The sequence below is a fragment of the Hypanus sabinus genome, chromosome 1, assembly GCF_030144855.1.
Source record: "Hypanus sabinus isolate sHypSab1 chromosome 1, sHypSab1.hap1, whole genome shotgun sequence".
NCBI classification, from domain to species: Eukaryota; Metazoa; Chordata; class Chondrichthyes; order Myliobatiformes; family Dasyatidae; genus Hypanus; species Hypanus sabinus.
Genome location: NC_082706.1, coordinates 10,171,170 through 10,197,411, shown reverse-complemented (window position 1 = coordinate 10,197,411; position 26,242 = coordinate 10,171,170). Strand labels below are relative to the sequence as shown.

Here is a 26,242-nt window from a genome sequence, read left to right as displayed (position 1 = left end):
ACTGAACTGGCCTCTACTACTTCTACAGGAAGCTCATTCCACACAGCTATCACTCTCTGAGTAAAGAAATACCCCCTCGTGTTTCCCTTAAACTTCTGCCCCCTAACTCTCAAATCATGTCCTGTCGTTTGAATTTCCCCTACTCTCAATGGAAACAGCCTATTCACGTCAACTCTATCTATCCCTCTCAAAATTTTAAATACCTCGATCAAATCCTCCCTCAACCTTCTACGCTCCAATGAATAGAGACCTAACTTGTTCAACCTTTCTCTGTAACTTAAGTGCTGAAACCCAGGTAACATCCAAGTAAATCGTCTCTGCACTCTCTCTAATTTATTGATATCTTTCCTATAATTCGGTGACCAGAACTGCACACAATATTCCAAATTTGGCCTTACCAATGCCTTGTACAATTTTAACATTACATTTCCTCATACGAAATAGGTTGATCCAACTGTTTTTGGTTATCAACAGAAAGTGTAGGAATGGTTAATTGATCTAAAGAATTATTCATTACAGTATTATCTTTGGGAGAGTCAGAACTATAAAGAATAGAATAAAATTCTTTAAAAATATCGTTTATTTCTAAATGGTCAGTTGTCCTATCACCAATTGGCTTTACAAATTTCTTTAATTTGCCGTTTAGCTATAAAGGTTTTTAATTGGTTAGCCAATAATTTACCTGTTGAGTTTCAATTGGATATGTTAAAAGAAGATCATATTTAGTTCAAATTTCAACATGCCTTTCATATAAAACAGGATCTGGAGCCAAGGCATATATTTAGTCTAATTGTTTTAACTGATTAGCTAACAGTTCTCTCTTTATTAGCTTTTTTTCTTGACATTTGCAGTATAGGAAATAATTTGACCTCTAATAAAAGCCTTAAAGGCGTCTCATCTAATAAGACTAGAAGTTTCTTCCAAAGTATTCTCTTAAAAAAAGAATAATTTGTCTCTCCAGAAACTTTAAGAAATCTTTATCAGATAACAAAGTTAAATTAAAATGCCAAGATCTGTTTATTTGAGGAAGACCAGCTAAATTTAAAGATAAAAGTACCGGAGCATGATCCGAAACAGCAATTTCTTTGTATTCACAGGATCGAACTAAAGGAATCATTTGACTATCAATAAGAAAGTAATCAATCCTGGACTGAGTATGATGGACATGAGAAAAAACGAATACCTAGTGGATGTAAGAAATGCCATATATCAACAATGCCGTATTTCATTAAAAAAGATTGAATAAACAAAGCTGATTTATTCAGTGTTGCTGTTTCAAAGGATGACCGATCTAAAACTGGATCTAACCAACAATTAAAATCTTCTCCCATCACCAATGAGAAAAGGCTCAAGTCTGGCAGAAACGAAAAAAAAACACTCAAAAAACCTGGATCATATGTATTCGGAGCATACAGATTGGCAAATACCATTAATTTATTATCTAATTTTCCTGACCCTACGACAAAACACCCATTATTATCAGGCACTACTTTATGTTGGACAAAGGGAACTAAATTATCCATAAAAATTGAAACTCCTCTAGACTTAGAGATGGAAAGAGAAGTAAAAATGTAGTCCTTTCCATCTACTGAAAAGACCCAAGTTGTCTCAATTACATACATGTGTTTCTTGTAAAAAAATAATTGGGGGCTTTAATTTTTTTAATATATAGGCAAAAATCTTATTCCGCTTCACAGGGTGTTTTAGTCCTTTCATATTAAGACTGGGTAAGTTAATAGTATGACCCATTATTCTATTTAATAGAGAAATTAAAGTAATAACCAGTAAAATGAACATTAAAACCAAAGAATAAGCCTTGAAATAGGGTAACCAAACAACAGATTTGGCTAACGTCCCAAAGAAAGACACCCACCCCTCCCAAAGTCAGAAGGCCAGCCAAAAGAAGGCTGGCAGCTACAGCTAATGACATCACCCTCCCAAAACAACCTGCTGATTTGACTCCAAATTAATTCCAAGATCAACTGTATTCCAGGCTAGACTAAATAATGGCCATAAAAAACTTAGCCCTCATAACACAAATAGATTAGTTATTACAGTTTCAAAACAATAGAATGAAAAATACCCAAAAATAAGCCATATTGATTTTAAAAACCTTTAGAAAAGTGTATAAAGTAATAAAAAACTTATCAAAAGTCATAACATATAATCACACTTGGCATTAACTCATTAAAATCTTATTCTCTAAGTAAAACATTTAAATCACAAGGAAGTTTAGCTGTGAAGGTTCACCAGAAGTAAGAGAAGCGATTATTCTTATAACAAGGTACTAAACAGTCAATCCATTGTCTTTAAAAAATCCTGAGTTTCTCCTCTCGAGTGAAACCATTCTTTAGAACCATCTTACAGAGTGATTCTAAGATGAGTAGGATAATGAAGAGATGGCTTTAAACCTTTGTTTAAAAAGCTCCGACATAACCTCTTTGAGCTTAGCAATGCTCATTCATGACCTCAGGTGAAAAACCCTCAAGAATCCTAATCTTTATTTTTAAATTTCTTATTGTAACCTATAGCATTTTTTTCGCTTGCTCTATACTGCTGCCACAGAACAACAGATTTCATTTCAAATGTCAGTGATAATAAACCTGATTCTGACTAAAGATGATCCTTTCATTAAGAGCCAAGATTTTGGACTTGGGATTAACCTGTTATCAATTATTTTTTCCAGCATGGTTATAATGGGCTGAATGGTATTATTCTGTGCCACAGATAATCTCTACACACTCTAGAGAAATCACATCCTTCCAGACAGAACTGTATGCCATGCTAACATGGTGGTCTTTCTGAGGTATTATTTGGTCTAGCGTGACACACCCTGTTCTTGTATTTAATGTTTTAGCCAGTAAAGGTAAGTATATTATCTGCTGCCTTTGCCACCTTATCTATCTTTTCTCTTTCCCAAATCAAATACAGAGAAGCAATAATAAAATAAAAGCGGAACTCTTCCTGCTGGGAAAAACACAGCAAGTTAGGCACAACATTGGAAAGCTTGGACTCACGAACCCATGACACCCAATTACACCCATGTGACCAATGAACCTACTAACCCATACGTCTTTGGAATGTGGGAGGAAACCTACGCATTCACAGGGAGAATGTGCCATCTCCTTACAGAGAGCCGCCAAATTGAACCTGGATTACTGGTGCTGTAATAGTGTTGCACTAACTGCTATACCACCATGCTTTCCCTATGTACTAACATTTTGGGTTTGCAGATCTATTATCAAAAATTCAAAGTACATATATGTCACCATATACAAACCTGAGGTTCATTTTCTTGCAAACTTACACAGTAGATCCAAGCAACACAGTAAAGTCAATGAAAGAATACACCCAACAGGACAGACAACAACCAAAGTGCAAAACACAACAAACTGTGCAAATAGAAAAAGAAAAAGATAATAATAAATAAATAAGCAATAAATATAAAGTAAATGAGAGGAAGAGTCCATGAAAGTGAGTCCATAGGCTATGGGAATAGTTCAGTGATGGGACGAGTGAAGTTATCTCCTCTGGTTAAAGAGCCTGATGATTGAGGGGTAATAACTGTTTGTGAACCTGGTGGTGTGGGTTACAAGGCTCCTGTACCTTTTTCCTGATGGCAGCAGTGAGAAGGGACCATGGCCTAGGTGGGTGGTGGGTTTTCTTGATGATAGACGCTGTGCTCCTATGACAGTGCTCCATGTAGATATGCTCAGTGGTGGAGAGGGTTTTATCTGTGATGGAGTGATCTATAACCAAGAACTTTTCTAGGATTTTTCAGGAGGTCAGTGATGGTGCTACAGAGTCTCTGTTGGTGATGTTGTTTCCCATCCATTGTTCACTATTGTTATTGATTGTCTGTGAGAGATTGCTGATTCATCAGCTGGGGTTGGTGGGTGTTCATTAGCAGATTTCCTATCTGCGTTTAACCTGTCTGTGAATGTTTCCTAATCTATTGAGTGCATCTGCGATTTTGTGGTTTTGTACTTGAAATGTTGCATCTCATCAGAATCCATCAGTATTTAAAGAGTAGCTCTGCTTGACATAGGTATATCAAACCTCGCTGTTTATTTCCTTCCTTAGATGCTGCCTGATTTGTTGAGTTCCTCCAGCATGCTGTGTGTATTATCCTCTTTAAGTTCACTGTCAGTCTTAAAAGGACTGGTCTTCCAATGAAACAGGGTACACTCAGGGTCACGAATGAGTAGCATGGAACAGTTGACTGACCAGTGCTCCAACTGTGTTTTAATGTAGCAGGTAATAAACTGACTTGCTAGGATATTTCAGAGTGCCACCAACTTGAAAAATTCTGCAGATGCTGGGGATCCAAAGAAACACACACAAAGTGCTGGAGGAACTCAGCAGGCCAGGCAATGTCTATGGAAAGGAGTACAGTTGACGTTTCAGGATGAGACCCTTCTTCAGAACTGGAAAGGGAGGGGTGAAGTCGGAATAAGAAGGTGTGGGGAGGGGAGGAAGAAGTACAAGGTGGCAGATAATAGATGAAACTGGGAGAGGGAGTGAAATAAAGAGCTGATTGGTTTGTTAAAGGGCTGGAGAAGGGGCAATCTGAGAGGAGTGGACAGAGGACCATGGAAGAAAGGGAAGGAGGAGGAGATGAGCAGGTGAGGAGATAAGGTGAGAGAGAGAAACTGAAATGGGAAATGAAGGAGGGGTGGTTGGAGCAATTACCAGAAGTTCAGGAAATCTGATTAATCTCTGTTGCAGTTTTAACCCTCAATGTCAAGTTCCATCAATCTATTGAAATTAGTCTTTCTCCAATTAATGACTTTTACTTTGCATTGCTCCTTTTCTATAGATAACTTTAATCTCATGACGTTTTCTTCACTGTCTCCTAGGTGTTCCCCAGCTTAAAGCAGCAGATTTGGGCAAGGCCGAACATTTTCAGCTGCGCGGGCATGGTAAGTGTCAGCATCAGATGCCTAAACTCAGCTGCAAATAAAAGGAAGGTAGGCTTAAGCAGAGCGGCCATTGTTTGAGTGTGCCAGCGACAGAATGGGAAGGCTTTGGTGTGAACAGGCAGTTATAGTTAAGGAGAGGTAAGCCTTTTTAGGTCAGAGTAGTCAGGAAGGAATGCTCCTCCTGTCAGATGTGGAAATTTTGGATACCTGACTGTTTCCCTGATGACTACATCTGCAGGAAATGTACCCAACTTCAGCACCTGGCTGACTGGGTCAAAAAGTTGGAGCTGGGATTGGATGTGCTCCGGATCATTCATGAGGCTGAAGACATTAATACTTATATGAGACTTTTGAATAGGTGGTGAGACACAGAGTCAGGCTTCGGACTGTAGATGGGTGACCACCAAAGTGCAGGATTCCTCTGTGGCCATTCCCCTCAGCAACAAGTATACCTCTTTGAATACTGCTGGGGGGGGGAGGGGGGCAGTAACCCATCAGATCACGGCAGCAACAACCAGCCCTGGTGGTAAAGTCGCTGTCTCTGAGGCTCAACGGGGAGGGTAAAGTCGGGCCGTGTGGTAGTTATAGGGGACTTGATAGTTAACGGGATAGAAAGTAGATTCTGGGGCCACAAAAGAGATTCTGTTGCCTCCTGGGTGCTAGGATGTAACAGAGTGGCTGCAGGATATTTTTAAGGGAAGGGTGAACAGCCAGGGATCGTGGCGCATATTGGCACCAATGACATGGGCAAAAAGGGGGAAGAGGTCCTACTCATTGAATATATAAAGTTAAGAATGAGGCCAAAGAGAAGGACCTCCAAGGTAGTAATCTTCAGATTACTCCCAGTACCACGGGCTAGTGCAAGTAGGACTGGGGTGAAAGCAGAGATGAATAAGTGGCTGAGGAGATGGTGCAGGGACAGGATTTCAAGTTCTTGGAACCTTTTCTGGGAAAGCAATGACCTGTACAAGAGGGACAAGTTGCACCTGAAATGGAGGGGAGTCAATATCCTAGCCGGGAGGGTTGCAAGTTCTATTCATGAGAGTTGAAACTAGTTTTACAGAAAACTGAGAACTGGAGCATCAGGTTGGTAAGGGAAGGATCGAACCAGAGGTAGACATCAGGGATAGTATTGAAAGGCAAAATCAAAACAACAGATATGATTGGTTGGATAGTTTGGAGTATTATATTTTAATGCTTGGAGTATTATAGTAGGGAAGGGTGATGACCCTAGAGCATGGATCAGTGCGAGGAACTATGATGTTGTGGCCATTACTGAAATTTGGTTGAGAGAGGGGCAGGAATGGGTGATTAATGTACCAGGTTTGTAAAGTTTTAGAAAAATAGAGCAGGAGGTAAAAAAAGGGGGTGGAGATGCGCTATTAATCAGGGACAATGTCATAGCTGCATTCAGAGGAGACATAATGGAGGGGTCAGATACTGAGTCCGTTCGGGTTGAACTCAGGAACAGGAAAGTGCAATCACACTGATAGGATTGTCCAACGGATCCCCTGATAGCCTCTGGGACATTGAGGAACAGGTATGTAATCAGATTAAGGATATGTGTAAACAAATAATGGGGCTGTTGTCGTGATTTCAACTTCCCTAATATAAGCTGGGACCTTCTTAATGCAAGGGGTCTAGATGGGGCAAAATTTGTTAAGTGTATCCAGGAAGGTTCTTAAATCAATATGTGGGTAACCAACGAGAGGACCTAGCATTGGGTAATGAGTGTGCCCAGGTTACTGACCTTTCAGTTAGGGAACAGTGACCACAACTCCTTAACTTTAGATAAAGATAGGTATGGTCCTTATGGGAGAGTTTTAAATTGGAATTGGGCAAATTATGAGGGCATTAGGCAGGAACTAAGAAGAGTTAATTGGGACCACCTTTTCTTGGCAAGACCACAGAGAGCTGATGAATTTAGTCCAGAAGAAAAAGGGAAAGTATGTAAAGATTCAGAAATTAGAAACAAATGGAGCAGATGACGAATATTCGGAAGCCAGAATAGAACTAAGGAAGAGAATTAGGAAAGCCAGTAGAGGCCATGAAAAGATCAAGGCAAATCCCAAGGCATTCTGTACATACATCAAGAGCAAGAGGATAACATAAAGCCAAAGAGAGGGCATGTAATCGAGCAAAAATTAGTGGGAAGTTAGAGGATTAGGAAGCCTTTATAAACCAACAGAAGGTAACTAAAAAAAATCATTAAGAAGGAAAAGATAGAACACAAAAGTAAACTAGCCAATAATACTAAAGAGGATACCAAAAGTTTCTTCAGATACATGAAGTGTAAAACAGAGGCAAGGGTGGATATTAGTCCATTAGAAAACGATGCTGGAGAGGTAGTGATGGGGGACAAGGAAATGGCAGGTGAACGGAATAAATATTTTGAATTAGTCTTCATTGTGGAAGACACTAGCAGTATGGTGGAAGCTCCAGGTTATCAGAAGTCATGAAATGTATGAAATTACCGTTACAGAGAGAAGGCTCTTGGGGAAAATGAAAGGTCTGAAGGTAGATGAGGTCACCTGGACCAGATGGTATGCACGCCATGGTTCTGAACGAGATGGCTGAAGAGATTGTGGAGGCATTAGTAACAATCTTTCAAGAATTATTTGATTCTGGAATGGTTCTGGAAGACTGGAAAATTGCAAATGTCATTCCACTTTTTAAGAAGGGAGGGGGACAGAAGAAAGGTAACTACAGACCTGTTAACCTGACCTCGGTGGTTGGGAAGATGTTGGAGTTGATTGTTCAGGATGTGAACACATGATAAAATAGGCCAGTCAGCATTGTTTCCTCAAGGGAAAATCTTGCCTAACAAACCTGTTGGAGTTCTTTGAAGAAATAACAAGCTGGTTAGACAAAGGAGAATCGATTGCTGTTGTGTCCTAGGATTTTCAGAAACCCTTTGACAAGGTGCCACACATGAGGCTGCTTAACAAGTTAAGAACCCATGGTATTACAGGAGAGATTCCAGCATGGAATCCAGCAGTGTATTTTGTGAATAAAGCAGTGGTTGTTTGGCAGGATACAGAGTGGGAATAAAGGGAACCTTTTCTGGTTGGCTGCCAGTGACTAGCGGTGTTCCACAGGAGTCTGTGTTGGGACCACTTCTTTTTATGTTGTATGTCAATGATTTAGATGATGGAATTTGTAGCTTTGTTTCAAAGTACATTTATTTTCAAAGAATGTGTAAATTATACAACATTGAGATTTGATTGCTTACAGGTAGCCACAAAGCAAGAAACCTGAAAGAATTTGTTACAAGAATCACCCCTTGTAGGCACAAGAGAGAATCTGTATTTACCGCCAAGTACCTTTATTGTCTCAATGGAAGAACATGTGAACTTAGACAACCAATACCCGTGTGCAAACCAGCTAAGTTTTCCTGACCTTCCATGAACAGTCAAAGAACAGAAAATATAATACCGGTTAAAAAGGAGTTTCTGCTGCTGGCCACATGTTCCTCATCGTCCTTTTACAAATCTCCAGGTGTCAGCAGGGCACCTCGCATCCCCGATAGCTGTTCTCCTACAGAGTTAAAGTCACTAGCACTGCTTTTATATTCCTTTCTTACCAATTCAGATATTGCATTCCAGTGTCATTGGCTGTAGGTCATGTGTCTGGCCTTTAACACAGAGCTAGTGGCTCTGCTGCAAGCCAGCATCCATCTATTGCCCCCTTCGCAGCAAGTGACAATCGGTAATTTATTTCTCTTGTCACAAGGGGGCGTTGGGAATGGACCCAAATGCAAATCACAGACACTGTAGTTGTCTGAACAAGACTATGTCTATTAACAATACTAGGGAAGCCAAGGAGCGAGGAAAAAATATCAACCTGGACATGAGTGTAAAATAACAAACTGGAAAACCTGGACTAGGACTTGAGACTTGAACTTGACTGAGAACTCGGGTCTTGGCCGGGACTAGGTACCTGCATCTTGACTTGGCTCTTGACCTGGAACTCGGACTCAAGCTCAGACTCAGACTTGACTAGACTTGACTCTTCTTGGACACAGGACACAGAGCCAGGACTCTTCTTGGACACTGGACACAGAGCCGGGACTCTTCTTGGACACAGGACACAGAGCCAGGACTCTTCTTGGACACAGGACACAGAGCCAGGACTCTTTTTGGACACAGGACACAGAGCCGGGACTCTTCTTGGACACAGGACACAGAGCCAGGACTCTTCTTGGACACAGGACACAGAGCCGGGACTCTTCTTGGACACAGGACACAGAGCCGGGACTCTTCTTGGACACAGGGCACAGAGCCGGGACTCTTCTTGGACACAGGGCACAGAGCCAGGACTCTTCTTGGACACAGGGCACAGAGCCGGGACTCTTCTTGGACACAGGGCACAGAGCCAGGACTCTTCTTGGACACAGGACACAGAGCCAGGACTCTTTTTGGACACAGGACACAGAGCCGGAACTCTTCTTGGACACAGGACACAGAGCCGGAACTCTTCTTGGACACAGGACACAGAGCCAGGACTCTTTTTGGACACAGGACACAGAGCCGGAACTCTTCTTGGACACAGGACACAGAGCCGGGACTCTTCTTGGACACAGGACACAGAGCCGGAACTCTTCTTGGACACAGGACACAGAGCCGGAACTCTTCTTGGACACAGGACACAGAGCCGGAACTCTTCTTGGACACAGGACACAGAGCCGGGACTCTTCTTGGTATGAGTTTCTGATGCTGAGCTTTCAGATGTGGGTTTCAGACGCCAAGCTTCCTGGTGCGGGTTTCTTGACAGGGATGGTCCAGAAAAGGAATAGATGGACCCCTGAGCTATTTATGTTGCAAGCTCGAAATGAGGATCAGTTGCCTCAATTAAAGGACCCAATGGAACAAGGAAAAACAGAAACAACCAGAATACAGAATCCACAGACCGGACCGTGACAGTACCGCCACCCCCCCCCCCCCACCCCCATGGGAGCCTCCTGACGATCCAACCAGCTTTCCCGGATTATCGATGATCCAGGTGAGTTGGAGGGGGGTGGTTTCAACAAGGGGGACCCCCGGCTGACCAGAGTTTAACGGCAGTGTCTGTGTTGCTGGGTCCATGTTTGGCTGGACCGTTCTGTCACAAGGGGGCGTTAGGAATGAAATCGGCTCGGCAGCCAGACTATCCAACCTCGCACCCAGGCCAGTTGTACAGGCATCAGAACTCCTCCGCCCAACTTCTCCTTTCTGAATGGCGGCTCACTCCGTTTGTGTCAATTCTGCAACACACCAGCACAGCTCATCCCCGAACTTGTTTCGCTTTCACTTGCCACTTCATTGCTAGTGGTGATAATTTACAACAATTTACTACAGAAAAGGTGTTGTTAGTAATGTTTTTAGTCAAATTTCTTGCCTTTTGAACTACCAGTGGAATGTCGCATACGCTCAGTAGTGCCATCTTAACCGGAAAGTTTGCAAACAATATGAAGAGAGGTGAAGGGGCAAATAGTTTTGAGGAAGTAGAGAAGCTGCAGAAGGACTGAGACAGATTAGGAGAATGGGCAAGGAAGTGGCAGATGGAATACAGTGTTAAGAAGTGTATGGTTGTGCACTTTGGTAGAAGAAGTAAAAGGGTAGACTATTTTCTAAATGGAGGAAATACTTGGAACTCCTTGTACAGGATTCCCTAAAGGAAAATTTGCAGGTTGAGTCTGTGGTGAGAAAGGCAAATGTGATGTTAGCATTCATTTTAAGAGGATTAGAATATAAAAGCAAGGAGGTAATGATGAAGCTTTATAAAGCACTGGTGAGGCCTCACTTAGAGTATTGTCAGCAGTTTGGGCCCCATATCTTAGAAAGGATGTGCTGAAACTGGAGAGGGTTCAAAGGAGGTTCACAAAATGATTCCAGGATTGAACGGCGTATCATATGAAGAGCATTTGATGGCTCTGGGCCTGTATTCACTGGAATTCAGAAGAATGAGGGGTGACCTAAGAAGGCAGAACGGAGTGGTGATGACACTAAATGGCGACTCCTTTGCTTGCATGTTCGTAAACAGTTCCATTTCCATCTTTTTTCCCTTTCAGGGTTCTTTTGAAGACCCTGTCCTGGAGTTACACGCTGACTACAGTTCTTTGCGGGAATGGGATCCGCTGTCAGGGTTTCATAAGCAGCCGTCGTTGTTCGGCACACTGAGGGCTCGGCCTAAGAGTCTGGCTCAAATTTGGAAGCCTAGGATCTTGGGGCTCTGGAGATGGGCGGATTGAGAGTCGGTGTCATGACAGGACACCCATCTGTCATTGGGGGTTTCGGAATATCTGCGGTTGAGTGCCTAGTTTTTAGGGTACAGAGCTAAAAAAAAAAGCGACGTGGTGGACGTAAACCATCGTAAACCAGCGAGTTGTTATGTCTCCCTGCTCGCTGGGAAAATGGAGACATCTCTTTCTCCTTTATTAAGGAGAGAGAGAACCTGTGGTATGTTGAGTACGAAGTGAAACGCAAAGCCTTTGGGATAACTGCAAGTCAGTGCCTTTGCTGTTGCCTTGTTCACGCTTGAGTGCTCAGTGGTGGGTGCCATGCTTTTTCTTGCCGGTGGGGGTTGTTTGCTGCTGCTTACACATGGGAGAGGGGAGTTGGGGGTTACTTTGGGGTTCTAACATTTGACTGTCATTCATTCTTTAGGACACTCCTCTGTTTTCATGATGGTTTGCGAAGAAAAAGCATTTCAGGATGTATATTGTATACATTCCTCTGACATTAAATGTACCTTTGAAACCATTGAAACTCATCGAAACCTATCTACCTACTGATAGAATTGGTGTGGAGAGGATGTTTCCTACAGTGGGACAGTCTAGGACCAGAGGACACAGCCTCAGAATAGAGGGGTGTCCTGTTAGATTAGAGATGAGAAATTACTTCAGCCAGAGAATGGTCAATCTGTGGAATTCATTGCTACGGTCAGCTGTGGAGGCCAAGACTTTATGTATATTTAAGGCAAATGTTGATAGATTCTAGACTGGTCAGGACAGGAAGGGAAATGGGGAGAAGGCAGGAGATTGGGGCTGAGAGGAAGAATGGAGCGGTAGAGCAGACTCGATGAGTCAAATGGCCTAATTCTGCTTCTATATCTTATGATCTCATAACTAGGGAGAGGGCAGGACCACTCAGGATAAAGAGGGGAACATTTGTTTGGATCCTGAGAATGTGAGCAAAGTAATCAGTGAGTACTTTGCTTCAGTACTTACCAAGGAAAAGGGTATGGAGAACCAGAGCTGAGTGCATAAATACATTAGGGCATTTAGAGCTCAAGGAGGAGGAACTGTTGGGCCTCCTAATGAGTATAAAGTTGGATAAGTCCCAAGGACCCAATAGGATTTACCCCAATTTATTGAAGGAGGCAGGAGACGAGATTGCTGGCGCCTCATGTCCTCTGTAGTGCGGGTAAGGTCCTGCAGGACTGACGAGTGGCTAAGACTGTACCTCTATGTAAGAAGGGAAAATCCTGTGAACTATAGACCAGTGAGTCTCACGTCAGTTGCAGGACATTTGCTTAAGAATATTCTTAGAGATAGAATATATGAGCATTTGGAAACCCATGGCCTAATTATGGAGAGTCAGCATGCCTTTGTGAGGGGCAGGTCATATCTTACTAACTTCATTGAGTTTTTTCTTAAGGTGACAAGAGAGATTGATGAAGGCAGGGCAATGGACGTTGTCTACATTACTTAGTTAGGCATTTGACAAAGTGCCTCATGGGTGACTAATCCAGAAGATGAAGATGCAGTGAATTAGCTCTTTAGATTCAGAACTGGTTTGCATGTAGAAGATGGGAGAAGTTGAGGGGACTTATTTGAGCTGGAGGTCTGTGATTAGTGGAGTTCTACATGGATTCGACTAATGTAGATGGATGCGTTAGTAAGTAAGCAGATAATACCAAGATTGGTGGAGTTGTGGATGGTGTAGAATCCGGGCATAGAATAGAGCATGACAGATTTGTTGCAGATATGGGCAAAGAAATGGCAGATAGAGTTTAACCCAGATAAATGTGAGGTGATCCACCTTGGTAGGGCAAATGGAAGGAGACAGTACACAGTTATGGTCAAGATTCTTAACAGAGTTACTGATCAGAGAGATCCGTAGATCCAAGTTCAACGCTCCTTAAGGTCGATAAGGTGGTTAAGAAGGCTGATGGAATTATTTTATTAGTCGAGGCATTTTATTAGTGCTTAGGCCACATCGGGAGTATTGCAGACAGTTCTGGTTACAGCACTATAGGAAGGACATTGAGGTTTTGGAGGGGGTACAGAAGAGGTTTACCAGGAGGCTGTCTGGTTTAAAGGGCATGTGCTATTATGAGAGGCTGGATAAATTTGTGTCATTTTCTCTGGAGCTCAGGCTTAATTAAGGGAGATCTCATAGAAGTCTATAAGATTATGAGAGGCAAAGATAGTGTAGACCGGGACTATCTATTTCCCAGGGCTGAAATGTCTAATACCAGATGGCATTGAATGTGAGAGGGCATAGGTTCAAAGAAGATGTGAGGGGTAAGTTTTTTACTCACAGAGTGGTGGATGTCTGGAATGTGCTGCCTGGTGTGGTGGAAGAGACGAATATATTACAGGCTTTTAAAAGACATTTGGATGCGCATATGAACGTAAGGAAGATGGAGGGACATGAACATTGTGTAGGTAAGAGGAATTAGTGTTTGGGTATTTCTGAATTGCTTTTTAGTTGGTTCAGCACAATGCTGTGGGCCGAATGGCCTGCTCCTATGCTGTGCAGTTCTATATAAAACTTACTTCCCCGTATTCTTCGATCCAGCAATTCCTCCTGCCTCACCGAACTAGAAATGTATTGCTCCAGAAAATTATCCTGTACACTCTGTGCTTAGTGATATTAATCTTCTAGTTTATAACACAGGCTTTTATTTCTCCAAAGCAACCACTACATAGTTTTCACAAATATCTGTAATCTCTTTGAATGCTGTTCCTTCTGTCCTACTCATCCATCCATAGAAATACATGGCATAAGTAGGCCTTTTGGCCCATTGAGCTTGTGCTATCCATCAATCAATCATATCAACTAATTCTACTCTTGTTTTTTATTCTCAGCACTCCATCATCAATTCCCTCAGATTTCTACCATTCAGCTACACGTTAGGGTTAATATAACTTAACAGCCTGCACACCTTGGGATGTAGGAGGAAGCCGGTGGGCGGTGGGGGAACCAGAGACCTTGGTGCCTCACCTACTCTTGGGGTTCTTGCAGGTAGAGTGATAAAAGACCAGTAGCCCATTCCTAGAATGAGAGGCTTGTTGAGAAGGAAGGGGGAAAGTTGGGCCTCCGGAGCTTAGAAATACAGATCGAAAGGTCTTTGGAAAGATAATGCTGGGAAGAGTTCAATCAATGGTGGAGTCTCTACCACAAAACCAAAATGAAGAGTTTCTTCCCTCCTTCCTCTAAAGTTGTGAATCTTGAGTTTTCTCTATGCCAGTGAGCTTCAAAGACAGAGTCATTCAGAACTCAGCTGTTTTCTTAGATTACAGGGCATTAAGATATAGCAAGTAAATCAAGGAGAGTCTGAGATTGTCAGTTGACATCTTACTGTTCAATCTCACAGGTCTGCCTCTCCATCTCCTCTTGTTTTCTGATCAATATTACCTCAAAATATCCTGCAGCCGCTGCACTCGAGGAGCTGAAATATGATCTCACCACTTCTCATGAGGAAGTGGCTTGAATCTACTGAACAAGTAGTTCATTGCCATGGTAAAGCAGAACTGGAAGTTCACCGTGTGTTTCTAAATACAAGTATAGAACTATAAGGAGAAATATACAATTTCCATCAGACCAGATTGACTTGCTTCTGTACCTTCTGTACTTACACAATTAAAGGCTTGATATGCTGTAACAGGTAGCTAGCCTCCTGACTCACCAAAATATCTCTGCACAGCCCAAGTCAGGAGTTTGATGGAATTCTTGCCTCTTTAATCCCAACAATATTCAGCCTATTTGTAGATTGCTGGGATTGTGCGTTAACAAGGAGTGAAGCTAAAGATCAGCAGATTCAGATTCTGAGGGATATGGGTGGGTGGCTAAATTGTTGAGATGGAAATCATGAAAGTATTGAATGCTGAGGTAAACATGGACCCAATATTTCCTCCTTCAGTTATAGTCTTATAAAAGGAACTAAAAATGGATCTAATTGTTGGATATTCCTGGGAAGAAAGTGGGGAAAAAAGGAACGATGGTGGAATTTGTGAATGAGAAGTGATAGGTATTATGACTTAATGGTTTCATTCAGTTCCACAATATTGGGGCAGCACAGTAGCATAGCAGTCATCATAATACTTTACAGTGCCAGCTGTAAGTTCAAGATTTGCTATCTGTAAGGAGTTTCGTGCATTCTCTCCACCGCACCACGGGTTTCCTTCAGTTTCCATTTCAAGTTAAGATTAGTAAATTATGAGCATGCTATGTTGGCACTGCAGATATGGCAACACTTGCAGCCTGCCTCCAGTCCAGTCTGAACACAAACAATGCATTTCACTGTATTTCCATTAAAGTGTGACGTTCACACCATCAGGCTGGAGGCTATCCAAACAGATTGGGGTGTCGCTGCTGCGTCATAGGAGGAGACCCTGGCCTGATACATTGGAATGGGAAGTCAAATTGAACAAACTCAATGAGTGAGCCTCCACAACTCCAAACTCAAGAATTCCAAAAGTTCACCACACAGTAGTTTTTTTTTTCCTAATTTTCTAAATCCCCACAGTAGGATCACCAGGGCAAGTGAAATTTTTATAGTTGGATTTCTCCATTATTGCAGTTATACATTATAAAGATCAATGTTGCCCTGATAAAATCTGTAGCCTATCTAATACAAATCCCTCCACAATCCAGAACTTTTGTATGAACAGCGGGATATCATATCCTGTGATGCATGTGACAGCATTGCGCAACATCTCAGACAGGCTCAGAAGAGTGGTTCAGAAGTGAAGACACTGCTGGAGAAAGGTTGCAACTCCTTGTCTGGAACCCAACGTTCTCTGGTGAGTTAATGGGGATGTGAAAGTGTACGTTTGGACTCCAACAGCAATGATGCCAGAAATTCATCTTCACTCAGAATTTCACTAAAATAATTTGTTTTTAAAGGTGTCCAGCAAACGTTCAAACACCTCCAGATTCTGCCCTTCCAGGGTGACTGGTGGAGATGCTGGGTTTGGTTGATGCGTGTGCGACACTCATGTTAAGAGTGAGTCAGCACATTGAAATGTCTGGTTACATTTTCCCAAAATATATTTGTTCAGCAAGAAGTCATGGATGGAAGATCCATCCCAGCTTCTCCAAGGCTCTCACAAGCCAGTCTTCTGATGCTTTAGATATCAAGACAAAACTGATAACTCGGAAAATAGAAAAGGCTTTCAAATTTGACAACGTCCCAGTGGTAGAACTGAAAGTCTGCTAACTTGAATAGTCGCATCTCTGGCCCCATTTCCATATTCAACTACTAAACTACTAATATGCACAATTGCCTAGGAAGTCCTTTTAATAAAAAGGCAAGAAAATCCAATCTAATCACTGCCTAGTAGGTTCACTCTGAGTTCTCCACAGAGTCTCAGAAGGAGAATTCAACAGCATTTTTCAGCAAACTGGACTCACCAACATTCAGATTGGGTTTCACAAGGACTTCACAAGCCAATACTGAGCTTGTCCAGAGAGCTGAATTCGAAACAATCTTCCATTGTAATGCCACAAGACATCGCAAAATGAGGCCATGCAGTCTGTTGGGTCTACTTTGACAATTTCCTGGCGTGACTGTGACTGGCAGGATGTTCTCTCCTGGCTTGTGAATTGATGTAGTGGGGATTGGAAAAGCCAGCAAAGGAGTATCAGTAATTCCCAAACCTTCCCTGCGGTCTCCATACAGGAGCCTGCTGGTCAGAAGGATACTTGCTGCAGGATGGACAATGTTTAAATACATGTGGAACTGCCAAAGCTAATGAAGCAGTCTGTGCAGGAGATCTCCACAATCTATAAAATGCAATTCAGTTACGCACCCTGGCTACTCTGACAGTGCCACCCAAACCTGCATCTCCACTGACCTAGGCCAAGGTGCCTGAGAACGTCTGGCTTGGAAATACTGCCAGTCCTTCATTGTTAGTGTCTTTGAACACCCTGCCCAACTACATTGTGGGAGTACTGACCTAAAATAAAACCAGCCATGATCAAATAGACTTGATTGGCTGAATGACCTAATTCTGTTCTGGTCTTACGGTCTTGCCAGAGGAACGTTAGCACTTAAAAGAAGGGACAAGCAGTAAGTGTTAACCTTGCATCCACTCCCTGATTACAGAAAATATTTGTGCAACAGAGTGAAATGACTGTTAAAATTGAGAAGAAATCAAAAGTAGGTAGGAAGTCTCAAAGTGAAGTCTGGGCCCAGAGTGAATTGTTAGGCAGCATGTTCTAGGCCCTGAGCCTTTTGCTGCAGTGGTACCTGGGTCCTAATGTGAGGTATGATCTGCTGGCCCAGGTAAACTGGAAAGACAGGGTGTCAGAATTGGAGGGAGAGCCAATTTTGCTCATTCTTCTGTGATGTTCACTCCTCTCTCCATGGCGCTGAGGATATGAGACTGCCCTGGCTGCTGTGTTTCATGAAGATTTGTCCCGCTAATATGATGAACTGAGACTGAGGCTTTGGGCCTAGTCCGGGCTGCTCCAAGGATTTGGATCTAAGGACTCAACTTGATTCGAAATGTTCTTGCTCGCTCCTATTGTTTGCATGAATTGTTTTTTTTTCCTTTCTCTATGCATCGGGTGTTGGTCTTTTTTTTAATTGGGTTATTTCAGGTATTTTGCTTTATGCCTGTTTGTAACCAGACAAATCTCGAGGTTGTATAATTTTTACATTCTTTGATAATAAATGTACTTTGAAACTTCTTTATAGGAAGGATGTGGACCTTTGGAGAGCGGAGAGGGTGCAGAAAGGATTTACCAGGATGATGCCTGGACCAGAGGAAATGTCATATGAGGATAGGTTGGGTGAGCTAGGGTTTTTCTCTTTGGAGTGAAGGAGGATGAGAGGTGACTTGCTAGAGGTGTGGAAGATGGTGAGAGGTACACATCAAGTGTATTGCAAGAGACTTTTTCCTAGGGTGTAAAAAGCTAATACAAGGAGGCATAATTTTAAGCAGATTAGAGGAAAATATAGGAGAGGTAACATCTATATTTTTTTACACAGAGAGTGGTGAGTGCATGGATTGCTCTGCCAGAAGTACTGGCAGTGGCAAGTACATTAGGGGCATTTAAGAAACTCAGGTAAGGAGCCATTTGGGATGTCAGAGCAGATGCGGGTTCAGAGATGCAGACCTGGCTGCAGAGCATTTTACTGCCTGCTACTCCAAGGCATCGAAGTTGGTGCGCAAAGGTGGCATGCGGTATAACGGTAGGAGATTGTCTCGGATATTTCACTCTCTATTGAGCAATGATAATGTAGGCTGCCACAGCCTTTTACCCTTGTCTGGTGGCGTGACAGGCGACATGGGAGCTGTGCAGCCTCCATGTAGTGAGGACTAAGCCTCAATGATCAGGCTTGCCTGCTGCTGCTGGACCAGGTGAGAAGACGTGTGAGTGTTGTAGTGTGGCATCCGAGCTTGGCTGGGGACTGGCTTCTCCAGTTAGTGCCACTCTCCTGTGTTCGAGCAATGGAGTAACAGGCTGGACTCCGTGCGTTTGTGGACTGCTGGGAGACTGTACCATCTGAGTCTTGGGCTATCTGTATTATCTTTAATGAATATGCTTTTTTGCTTGCTATTTTGTGTGTTTGCACCTTGGCCTCAGAGGAACATTGTCTCATTCAGCTGTATCTATGTTTGTTTGAATGATAACTAGAGATGATTTGATTTGATTTTGATTAGGACCTCTAGATAGGCACATGAATGATAAAAAAATGATTATGTCGGAGGTAAAGGTTAGATTGATCTTAGAGTAGGTTAAAAGATCGGCACAACAATGTGGGCTGAAGTGTTCTATGTAATACTTCCCCATGCTCATCTGTAACTGTCTCATTTTGCTTTCTGGTAGTTGGTGTACACTGTACTGATGGTAAGAACAATGTACAGCAGAATTTGTTACTTCTACCTGGATGGAACTGATTTTCTTTGTTTGCTTTGGTCTTCTCAGTGTGAAAACTTCGTTCAATCTTACAAAAAAGAGCTTAGCAAATTGCTTCAAAAGTCCCAGGAGGAAAAGGACATTTGTCGGGTAAGTTTAAATGATATCCTTCAGGTATTCTCCACGTTTGCAAAGAGGGATATTTTGTAATTACTGTTCAGATATTTCTTTATGGAAATGTTTAGTTGAAATAATGACTGCTTGCATTCACCATTATGAATCGTGAGACTGGTAGGTGATAATATGGAGGGAGCACAGGGGTCTTTGCTGCATGACAAGTTATGTGAGCTGCTGATCCTGTCTGCTGTGGCTCACACTAATTTGGGCTGTTTAAAATATCGCAGATAGTTAATGTTATTATTCCACGAGGATGTATCCCCCTTATTTTACAAAATGCCTTTGGAATTACAAATGGGCATGATTGATCCATTTGGAAAGCTAAAAAATCTGCAGATACTGGATCTCTGCACAACTGCAAAACGTTAGAAAAGCTCAGCAGGAGGAGAGGTAATATCTGGGGTCAGTGACCTTTAATCAGAAATGGGTAACTATTGTGGCTGAAGTTGGAGAGAACAAAGAACTACTGTAATAGTGGGAGCCAAGTGAGTCATGCAAGTAGTTAATAGGCTGAATTTCATGAAGCGAGTCCACAGCCACGAAGACGGTCGCGGCTTATCCAGGAGCCCATTAGTTGCAGGCCACTGCCTCAGTTCGGCACAGAGATGAGTAAGCTTCATAGAGCAGCGAGCTGAACACCAGCCCATAGGTTGCCTCCCGCCCCAACACCCTCACCATTTCAATTCAGCCCGGCGCTAAAATTGGCCAAACTTCAGTCTTTCCTCACTCTTGAATCGGGTCCCAGTCACTTCAGTACACTCTCAGGCCCAGAGCATGCTGCCTTAAGCTGGCCCATACCTGACCTTTTCAATTCTGCCTGGCACTTAAATCGGTTAGACCTCGGCTTGTTCCTCATTCTCGGGCCAAGGCCCTGCTGACTCAACTCTGCCTTGCCTATGTTCTGCTTTTTCAAATCAGCTCCAAGTCCGTCCAAGTATTGGCTCATTCCCTGCCTTTGGGCCTGGGTCCCCCTGTCTCAATTCAGCCCATACATGCCATGCTGCAACTGTCCAGCAGCTTCGAGAATTCAGTTCACACCTCAAAAATGCCCAGTTGTACAGGCAGTTCAAAAGCTCAGCTCTGAAACGTAAGTTATAAGCTATTGATTGCAGTGATCATTTGAGAAAAAGTGTAGTTAATAATATAGTTAATAGTGTAGTTAATAAAATGTAGTTAATAGTTGTGTTTGATGTCAGCAAATTGTTGCTGTACTTCACCAACGCCATCTTAAACTGGAACACGGCTACCTCAACTGCATCTCCTCCCATCTTGCTTCCCTCTGATGGCTCCATTCACCTGTTCTTAACCAAGGAAACTTACCCACCCGTGCTTCCATATCCACAGCTTCCTTCCCCTAGGGTCAACTACATCTGTTCCATTTCCTCCTTTTACACCCTCTCCCCTCCCCACACCAAAAATGGTTTCCCTGTCCACTTTGCAATGGTTTCCTGGTAATTTCCATTACCTCGGATGTCATGTTATCAAGAGACATCACCTTCCCATCCAGCATTCCAAAGGGATCATTCCTAACATAGTGGTTTATTCATCCACCTCCTGTCCTATTCACACCATTTTCCCTACAGCTGCAGGAAAAGTAACCCCTATCCATCTACTTCCTTCCTCACCAAAGGCCCCAGACATTCCATCCACAAGGGAGTGATTCCCATTTCCTTCCCCCAGACTTTGCTCATTGGGTGCTCACATTGTGGTTTCCTGTATATTGAAGAAAGCAAAGATGAATTGGCTGACCACTTCAGAGAACACGTCTGAGACATCTGTAAGGACATCCTGAATTTCTGGCTGATTATTGCTTTAATTCTCCATCCTGCTCCAACTCTGAACTCTCTGACTTTGCCTTCATTTCTCCAATGTAACCCAACATAATCTTGGGGAAAAGAACCTTATTTTCCCATAGCTGTGCTACAGTCATCAGGGCTGAATATTGAATTCAACAATTTCAGGTAGCCAGCCAATATAGTTTGTGTCAAGACTGGCCAGCTGTGATGAGGCTTCATCAAATATAACAATTAATTCAAATTTCAAAGTAAGTGTATTATCATTGTACAAATGTTAGCATGTACTCGCAAACACGAGAAGGGCTGCAAATGCTAAAAATTCAAAGCAACACACACAAAGTGCTGGAGGAACTCAGCAGGTCAGGCAGCACCTATGGAAAAGAATAAAGAGTCGATGTTTACTCTTTTCCATAGATGCTGAATTCCTCCAGCATTTTGTGAGTATTACCTTGATTCATTTTCTGACAGGCATTTACAGAAAAAAAAAGACATAATCAAATTTTACAAAAAGCTATCCATAAACAAAGGCCAGCTATAAACCAATAAGTAAAAGAAGATAAACTATGCAAATAAAATTATAAAGAGCCCTTGAAAGTTATAGAATCAGTTAGGAGCAGTAGAGAATTTCTCACATTGATTTCTATCTTATGCCTAGATGGCCCATTATAGGAAGGATGTAGAAGCTTCAGAGAGGGTACAGAGATTTACCAAGACATTGCCCAGATTAGAGAGCAGGCCTTATGAGAATATGTTGAGCTAGCTAGGGATTTTCTCTTTGGAGAGGAGGATGAGAGGTGAAATGATAAGATGCATAGATTTAGTGGACAACCAGACTTTCCGAGGTGGTGGTGGGGGGGGTAGTTGGGAATAAGCTAATATAAAGGAATCAGAATCAGGTTTTTTACCAACAGCATGTGTCATGAAATTTGTTAACTTAGCAGCGGCTGTTCAATGCAATACATAATGTAGAAGAAGAAAAATAATAATAATACTTAATATAAAGTAAATCAATTATGGTATACATATATTGAATAGATTAAAAATTGTGCAAAAACAGAAATAGTATTTATTTTTAAAAGTAAGGTAGTGTTCATAGGTTCAATGTCCATTTAGGGATCGGATGGCAGAGGGGAAGAAGCTGTTCCTGAATCACTGAGTGTTTGCCTTCAGGCTTCTATATCTCCTACCTGATAGTAACAGTGAGAAAAGGGCACGCCCTGGCTACTGGAAGACCTTAATAATGGACGCTGCCTTTCTGAGACACCGTTCCTTGAAGATGCCCTGGGTGCTTTGTAGGCTGGTACCCAAAATATAGCTGACTAAATTTACATCCCTCTGCAGCTTCTTTTGGTCCTGTGCTGTAGCCCCCCCCCCCCACCCCACCCCCCATACCAGACAGTGATGCAGCCAGTCAGAATGTTCTCCACGGTACATCTGTAGAAGTTTTTGAGTGCATTTGTTGATGTACTAAATCTCTTCAGACTTCTAATGAAGTATAGTTGCTGTCTTGCCTTCTTTATAACTGCATCGATATGTCGGGACCACGTTAGATCCTCAGGAATCTTGACACCCAAGAACTTGAAACTGCTCACTCTCTCCACTTCTGATCCCTCTATGAGGATTAGTCTGTGTTCCTTCACCTTACACTTCCTGAAGTCCACAATCGGCTCTTTTGTCTTACTGACGTTGAGTGCCAGGTTGTTGCTGTGATACCACTCCACTGGTTGGCATATCTCCATCCTGTACACCCTCTCGTCACCACCTGAGATTCTACCAACAATGGGTGTATTTATATTATTATATTATATTATTTATATAAATTCAGCAAATTTATAGATGGTATTTGAGCTATGCCTAGCCACACGGTCATGTGTATATAGAGAATAGAGCAGTGGGCTAAGCACACACCAGAGGCCCAGGTTCTGTAACTTCTCAATCAAGATTGTGGGAATGATGGTATTAAATGCTGAGCTGTAGTCAATGAACAGCACACTGACATAGGTAGTTGTGTTGTCCAGGTGGTCTAAAGCCGTGTGCAGAGCCATTGAGATTGCATCTGCCATTGACCTATTGTGGCAATAGGCAAGTTGCAGTGGGTCCAGGTCCTTGCTGAGGCAGGAGTTCAGTCCAGTCATAACCAACCTCTCAAAAGTATTTCATCACTGTATATGTGAGTGCTACTGGGTGATAGTCATTAAGGCCGCTCACATTATTCTTCTTAAGCACTGGTAAAATTGTTTCCTTTTGAAGCAAGTGGGAACTTCTGCCCAGAGCAGTGAGAGGTTTAACTTTAAGGTTTAAGGAGGAAAGTATAGGAGGTGAATTATTTTAACAATATTGAGTGCATGGAACACAATGCCTGGGGTTCTGCTAGAAGCAGATTAATTTGGGACATTTAAGATGGATGATGGAAAAATTGAATGCTGTATGGGGAAGGAATGGTTAGATTGATTTTGTCATAAGTAAAAGGGTCAGCACAACATGATAAGCCGAAGGACCTGTACTGTTTTAAGTTCCAATGTTCCAAATCTTATTGTCCCAGCACATACTTTTGTCTGCCATTCCCTTTATTTACCTCAGTTCACATCTACAAACAGGTGAGCGACAATCAACAAACTGTGTCCACGGTCATTCTGCTCTCTACCCTTTGTTCTCTCAATAGGTTCAATAGGTACATTTATGTCAGAGAAATGTATTCAATATACATCCTGAAATTCTTCTTCTTTGCGAACGTCCACGAAAACAGAGGAGTTCCTCAAAGAATGAATGACTGTTAAATATTAGAACCCCAAACGCCCCTGAGCCCAACACCAAGCACTCAAGCATGCAGCAAAGCATCAATAAAGACACAGACTTGCAGTACCCCAAAGACAACTCATTTTCCTGGTAATTTGATCTCTCTCTCTCTCCCTCTCTCCCTCGCCCTCTCCCTCTCTCCCCCTCTCCCCCCTCCCTCCCTCTGTCTCTCTCTCTCCCCCTCCCTCTCCCCCTCCCTCTCTCTCCCCCTCCCTCTCTCTCTCTCCTTCTCCCTCTCTCTCTGTCCCTCTCTCCCTCTCCCCCCTCTCTCTCTCCCCCTCCCTCTCTCTCTCCCCCTCCCTCTCTCTCTCCCTCCATCTCTCTCTCTCTCTCTCCCCTCCCTCTCCCTCCCCCTCTCCCTCCTCCTCCTCTCCTCTCCTTCCTCTCTCTCTCTCTTCCCCCCCCCCCAATAAGGGAAAAAGACAGGCTCACCTTTCAGGCCATTTCCTTGAGATATTGAAAAGCAGCCAGTTTTAAGCCCTGAGAGCGGGTCCCATTCCCACAGAGAACCAAAGTCAGAGAGTAACTCCGGGCCAGAGTCTTCAGAAGAACCTTGAAAAGGGAAAAGAGAGATATCAAAGATATAAATGTTTCTGAAGATGCAAACAGAGGAGTCGCCACTTAGCGCCATCTTGACTTCACTCCATTATTTTCCCAGTTGTTCTCTAATTAAATTACACTTGCTTCCAAACCTTTACTAGTTTCGGCAAAAAGTAATTTTAATCAACCTGAAGTGATAGTTTTGTTTATTTCTTCAGCTGCTGAATATTTCCAGCATGATCTTTTGGAGTTGTACAAACCCATAATGGTTCAAAATAATTTTAACTAGTGTAATGTTGCACATTTAGAACCATAGAATACTACAGCACAGTACAGGCCCTTCAGCCCTCCATGTTGTGCCAACCCATATAATCCTTTAAAAAAAGTACTAAACCCACACTACCCCATAACCCTCTAATTTTCTTTTATCCATGTGCCTGTCCAAGAGGCTCTTAAATACCCCTCACACAAGATGCTGGTGGAACTCAGCAGGCCAGGCAGCATCTATAAGGAGAAGCACTGTTGACGTTTCAGGCCGAGACCCTTCGTCAGGACTAGGGTCTCGGCCCGAAACGTCGACAGTGCTTCTTCTTATAGATGCTGTCTGGCCTGCTGTGTTCCACCAGAATTTTGTGTGTGTTGTTGTTTGAATTTCCAGCATCTGCAGATTCCCTGCTCTTTAAATACCCCTAATGTTTTAGCCTCCACCACCATCCCTGGCAAGTCATTCCAGGCACTCAGAACCCTCTGTGTAAAAAAAACTTATCCCTGAAGTCTCCCCTAAACTTCCCTCCCTTAATTTTGTACATATGCCCTCTGGTGTTTGCTATTGGTGCCCTGGGAAACAGGTACTGACTATCCACCCTATCTATGCCTCTGATTTACTGATAGGAACTGGACCTCTGTGTAAGGAAACAGACTGAACGACTGCTTGGAGAGAATGAATGTACTTGGGGACCAGCACAGTGGTGTAAGGACCGAAAAACAGCTGACAAGTGTCATGTAAGTAAACGTCATTTTTTGATGTGATACAGGAATAGTCTTAGCAGCCAGAGATACAAAAGAAGACAGTGGGTGACAAACAGATCTGATTGTTTATTTTTCCTCCTGGAGTATTGCACTGAACCAACAAAACTGGGATCCGAGAGCCTGCCTTTCACACTGTGGTCGCATCCAACTTAAAGACCTTAATATAATTTATACCAATATCAGGGGGGCTGCACTAGAGCCACCATGACTACAACAGGAACAAGGTATTCTGCAACGGTTATTTAGTGATAAAGCGCAGAGTAGGCCCTTCCAGGCACCGGCCCCGCAACCCCACGATCCCAATTAACCCTAACCTAGTTACAGCACAATTTTTGAATGACCAATTAACCTACCTGCTATGTCTTTGGAATGTGGGAGGAAACCGGAGCAACTAGGGAAACCCCACATATTTCATGGGGAGGACATACAGAGACAGGACAGCTCTGGAAATGAACTTTGGAATGCATCGAGCTGTAATAGTGTCATGCTTACCACTATACTATCGTGACATCAGATAGATAATGTATTATTTACTCTTTTCCAATGAAGCCCAATGCAATCTCAGGGAACAGAACCTCATTCTTCCACAAGTGTGTTACAGCTATCAGGAACAAAGATCAAGGAACGACTGCGCAGGCGCATGGATGCCAGTGAGTTAGACCAGCAGGAACAGTTTTAAAATAAGACAGCTTTATAGAGCGGGAGACAGAGTAGAGGGAGTCAGAACAGGAGGGCTTTGGCATTAATGGGGCTTCAGCGATAACAGGTTGAGGCAAGGTAAGTTACTTGTGAAGAATAGGAATAGAAAGTATGTCTGTGAGGCCGGTGTTCTGTACTGGGATGTGTTCAGATGTGGGATGTCCGGGAGACTGCCAGCATCCTGGACGGCAAGACCTGTGCCAGGTGC

At 42.8% G+C, this 26,242-nt stretch overlaps 1 protein-coding gene across 2 annotated transcripts in view; it reads left to right on the top strand.

Annotated features, from left to right (window-relative positions):
• LOC132391283 (prosaposin-like) overlaps positions 1–26,242 on the top strand; it is a 74,452-nt gene that overhangs the window by 30,336 nt on the left and 17,874 nt on the right. For both annotated transcript variants that reach the window (XM_059964245.1, XM_059964254.1), the window contains exons 2-5: positions 4,860–4,922; positions 15,785–15,933; positions 19,067–19,147; positions 25,198–25,308. In XM_059964245.1, the coding sequence (XP_059820228.1) occupies positions 4,860–4,922; positions 15,785–15,933; positions 19,067–19,147; positions 25,198–25,308 (404 nt within the window). The remainder of the gene's footprint in view (positions 1–4,859; positions 4,923–15,784; positions 15,934–19,066; positions 19,148–25,197; positions 25,309–26,242) is intronic.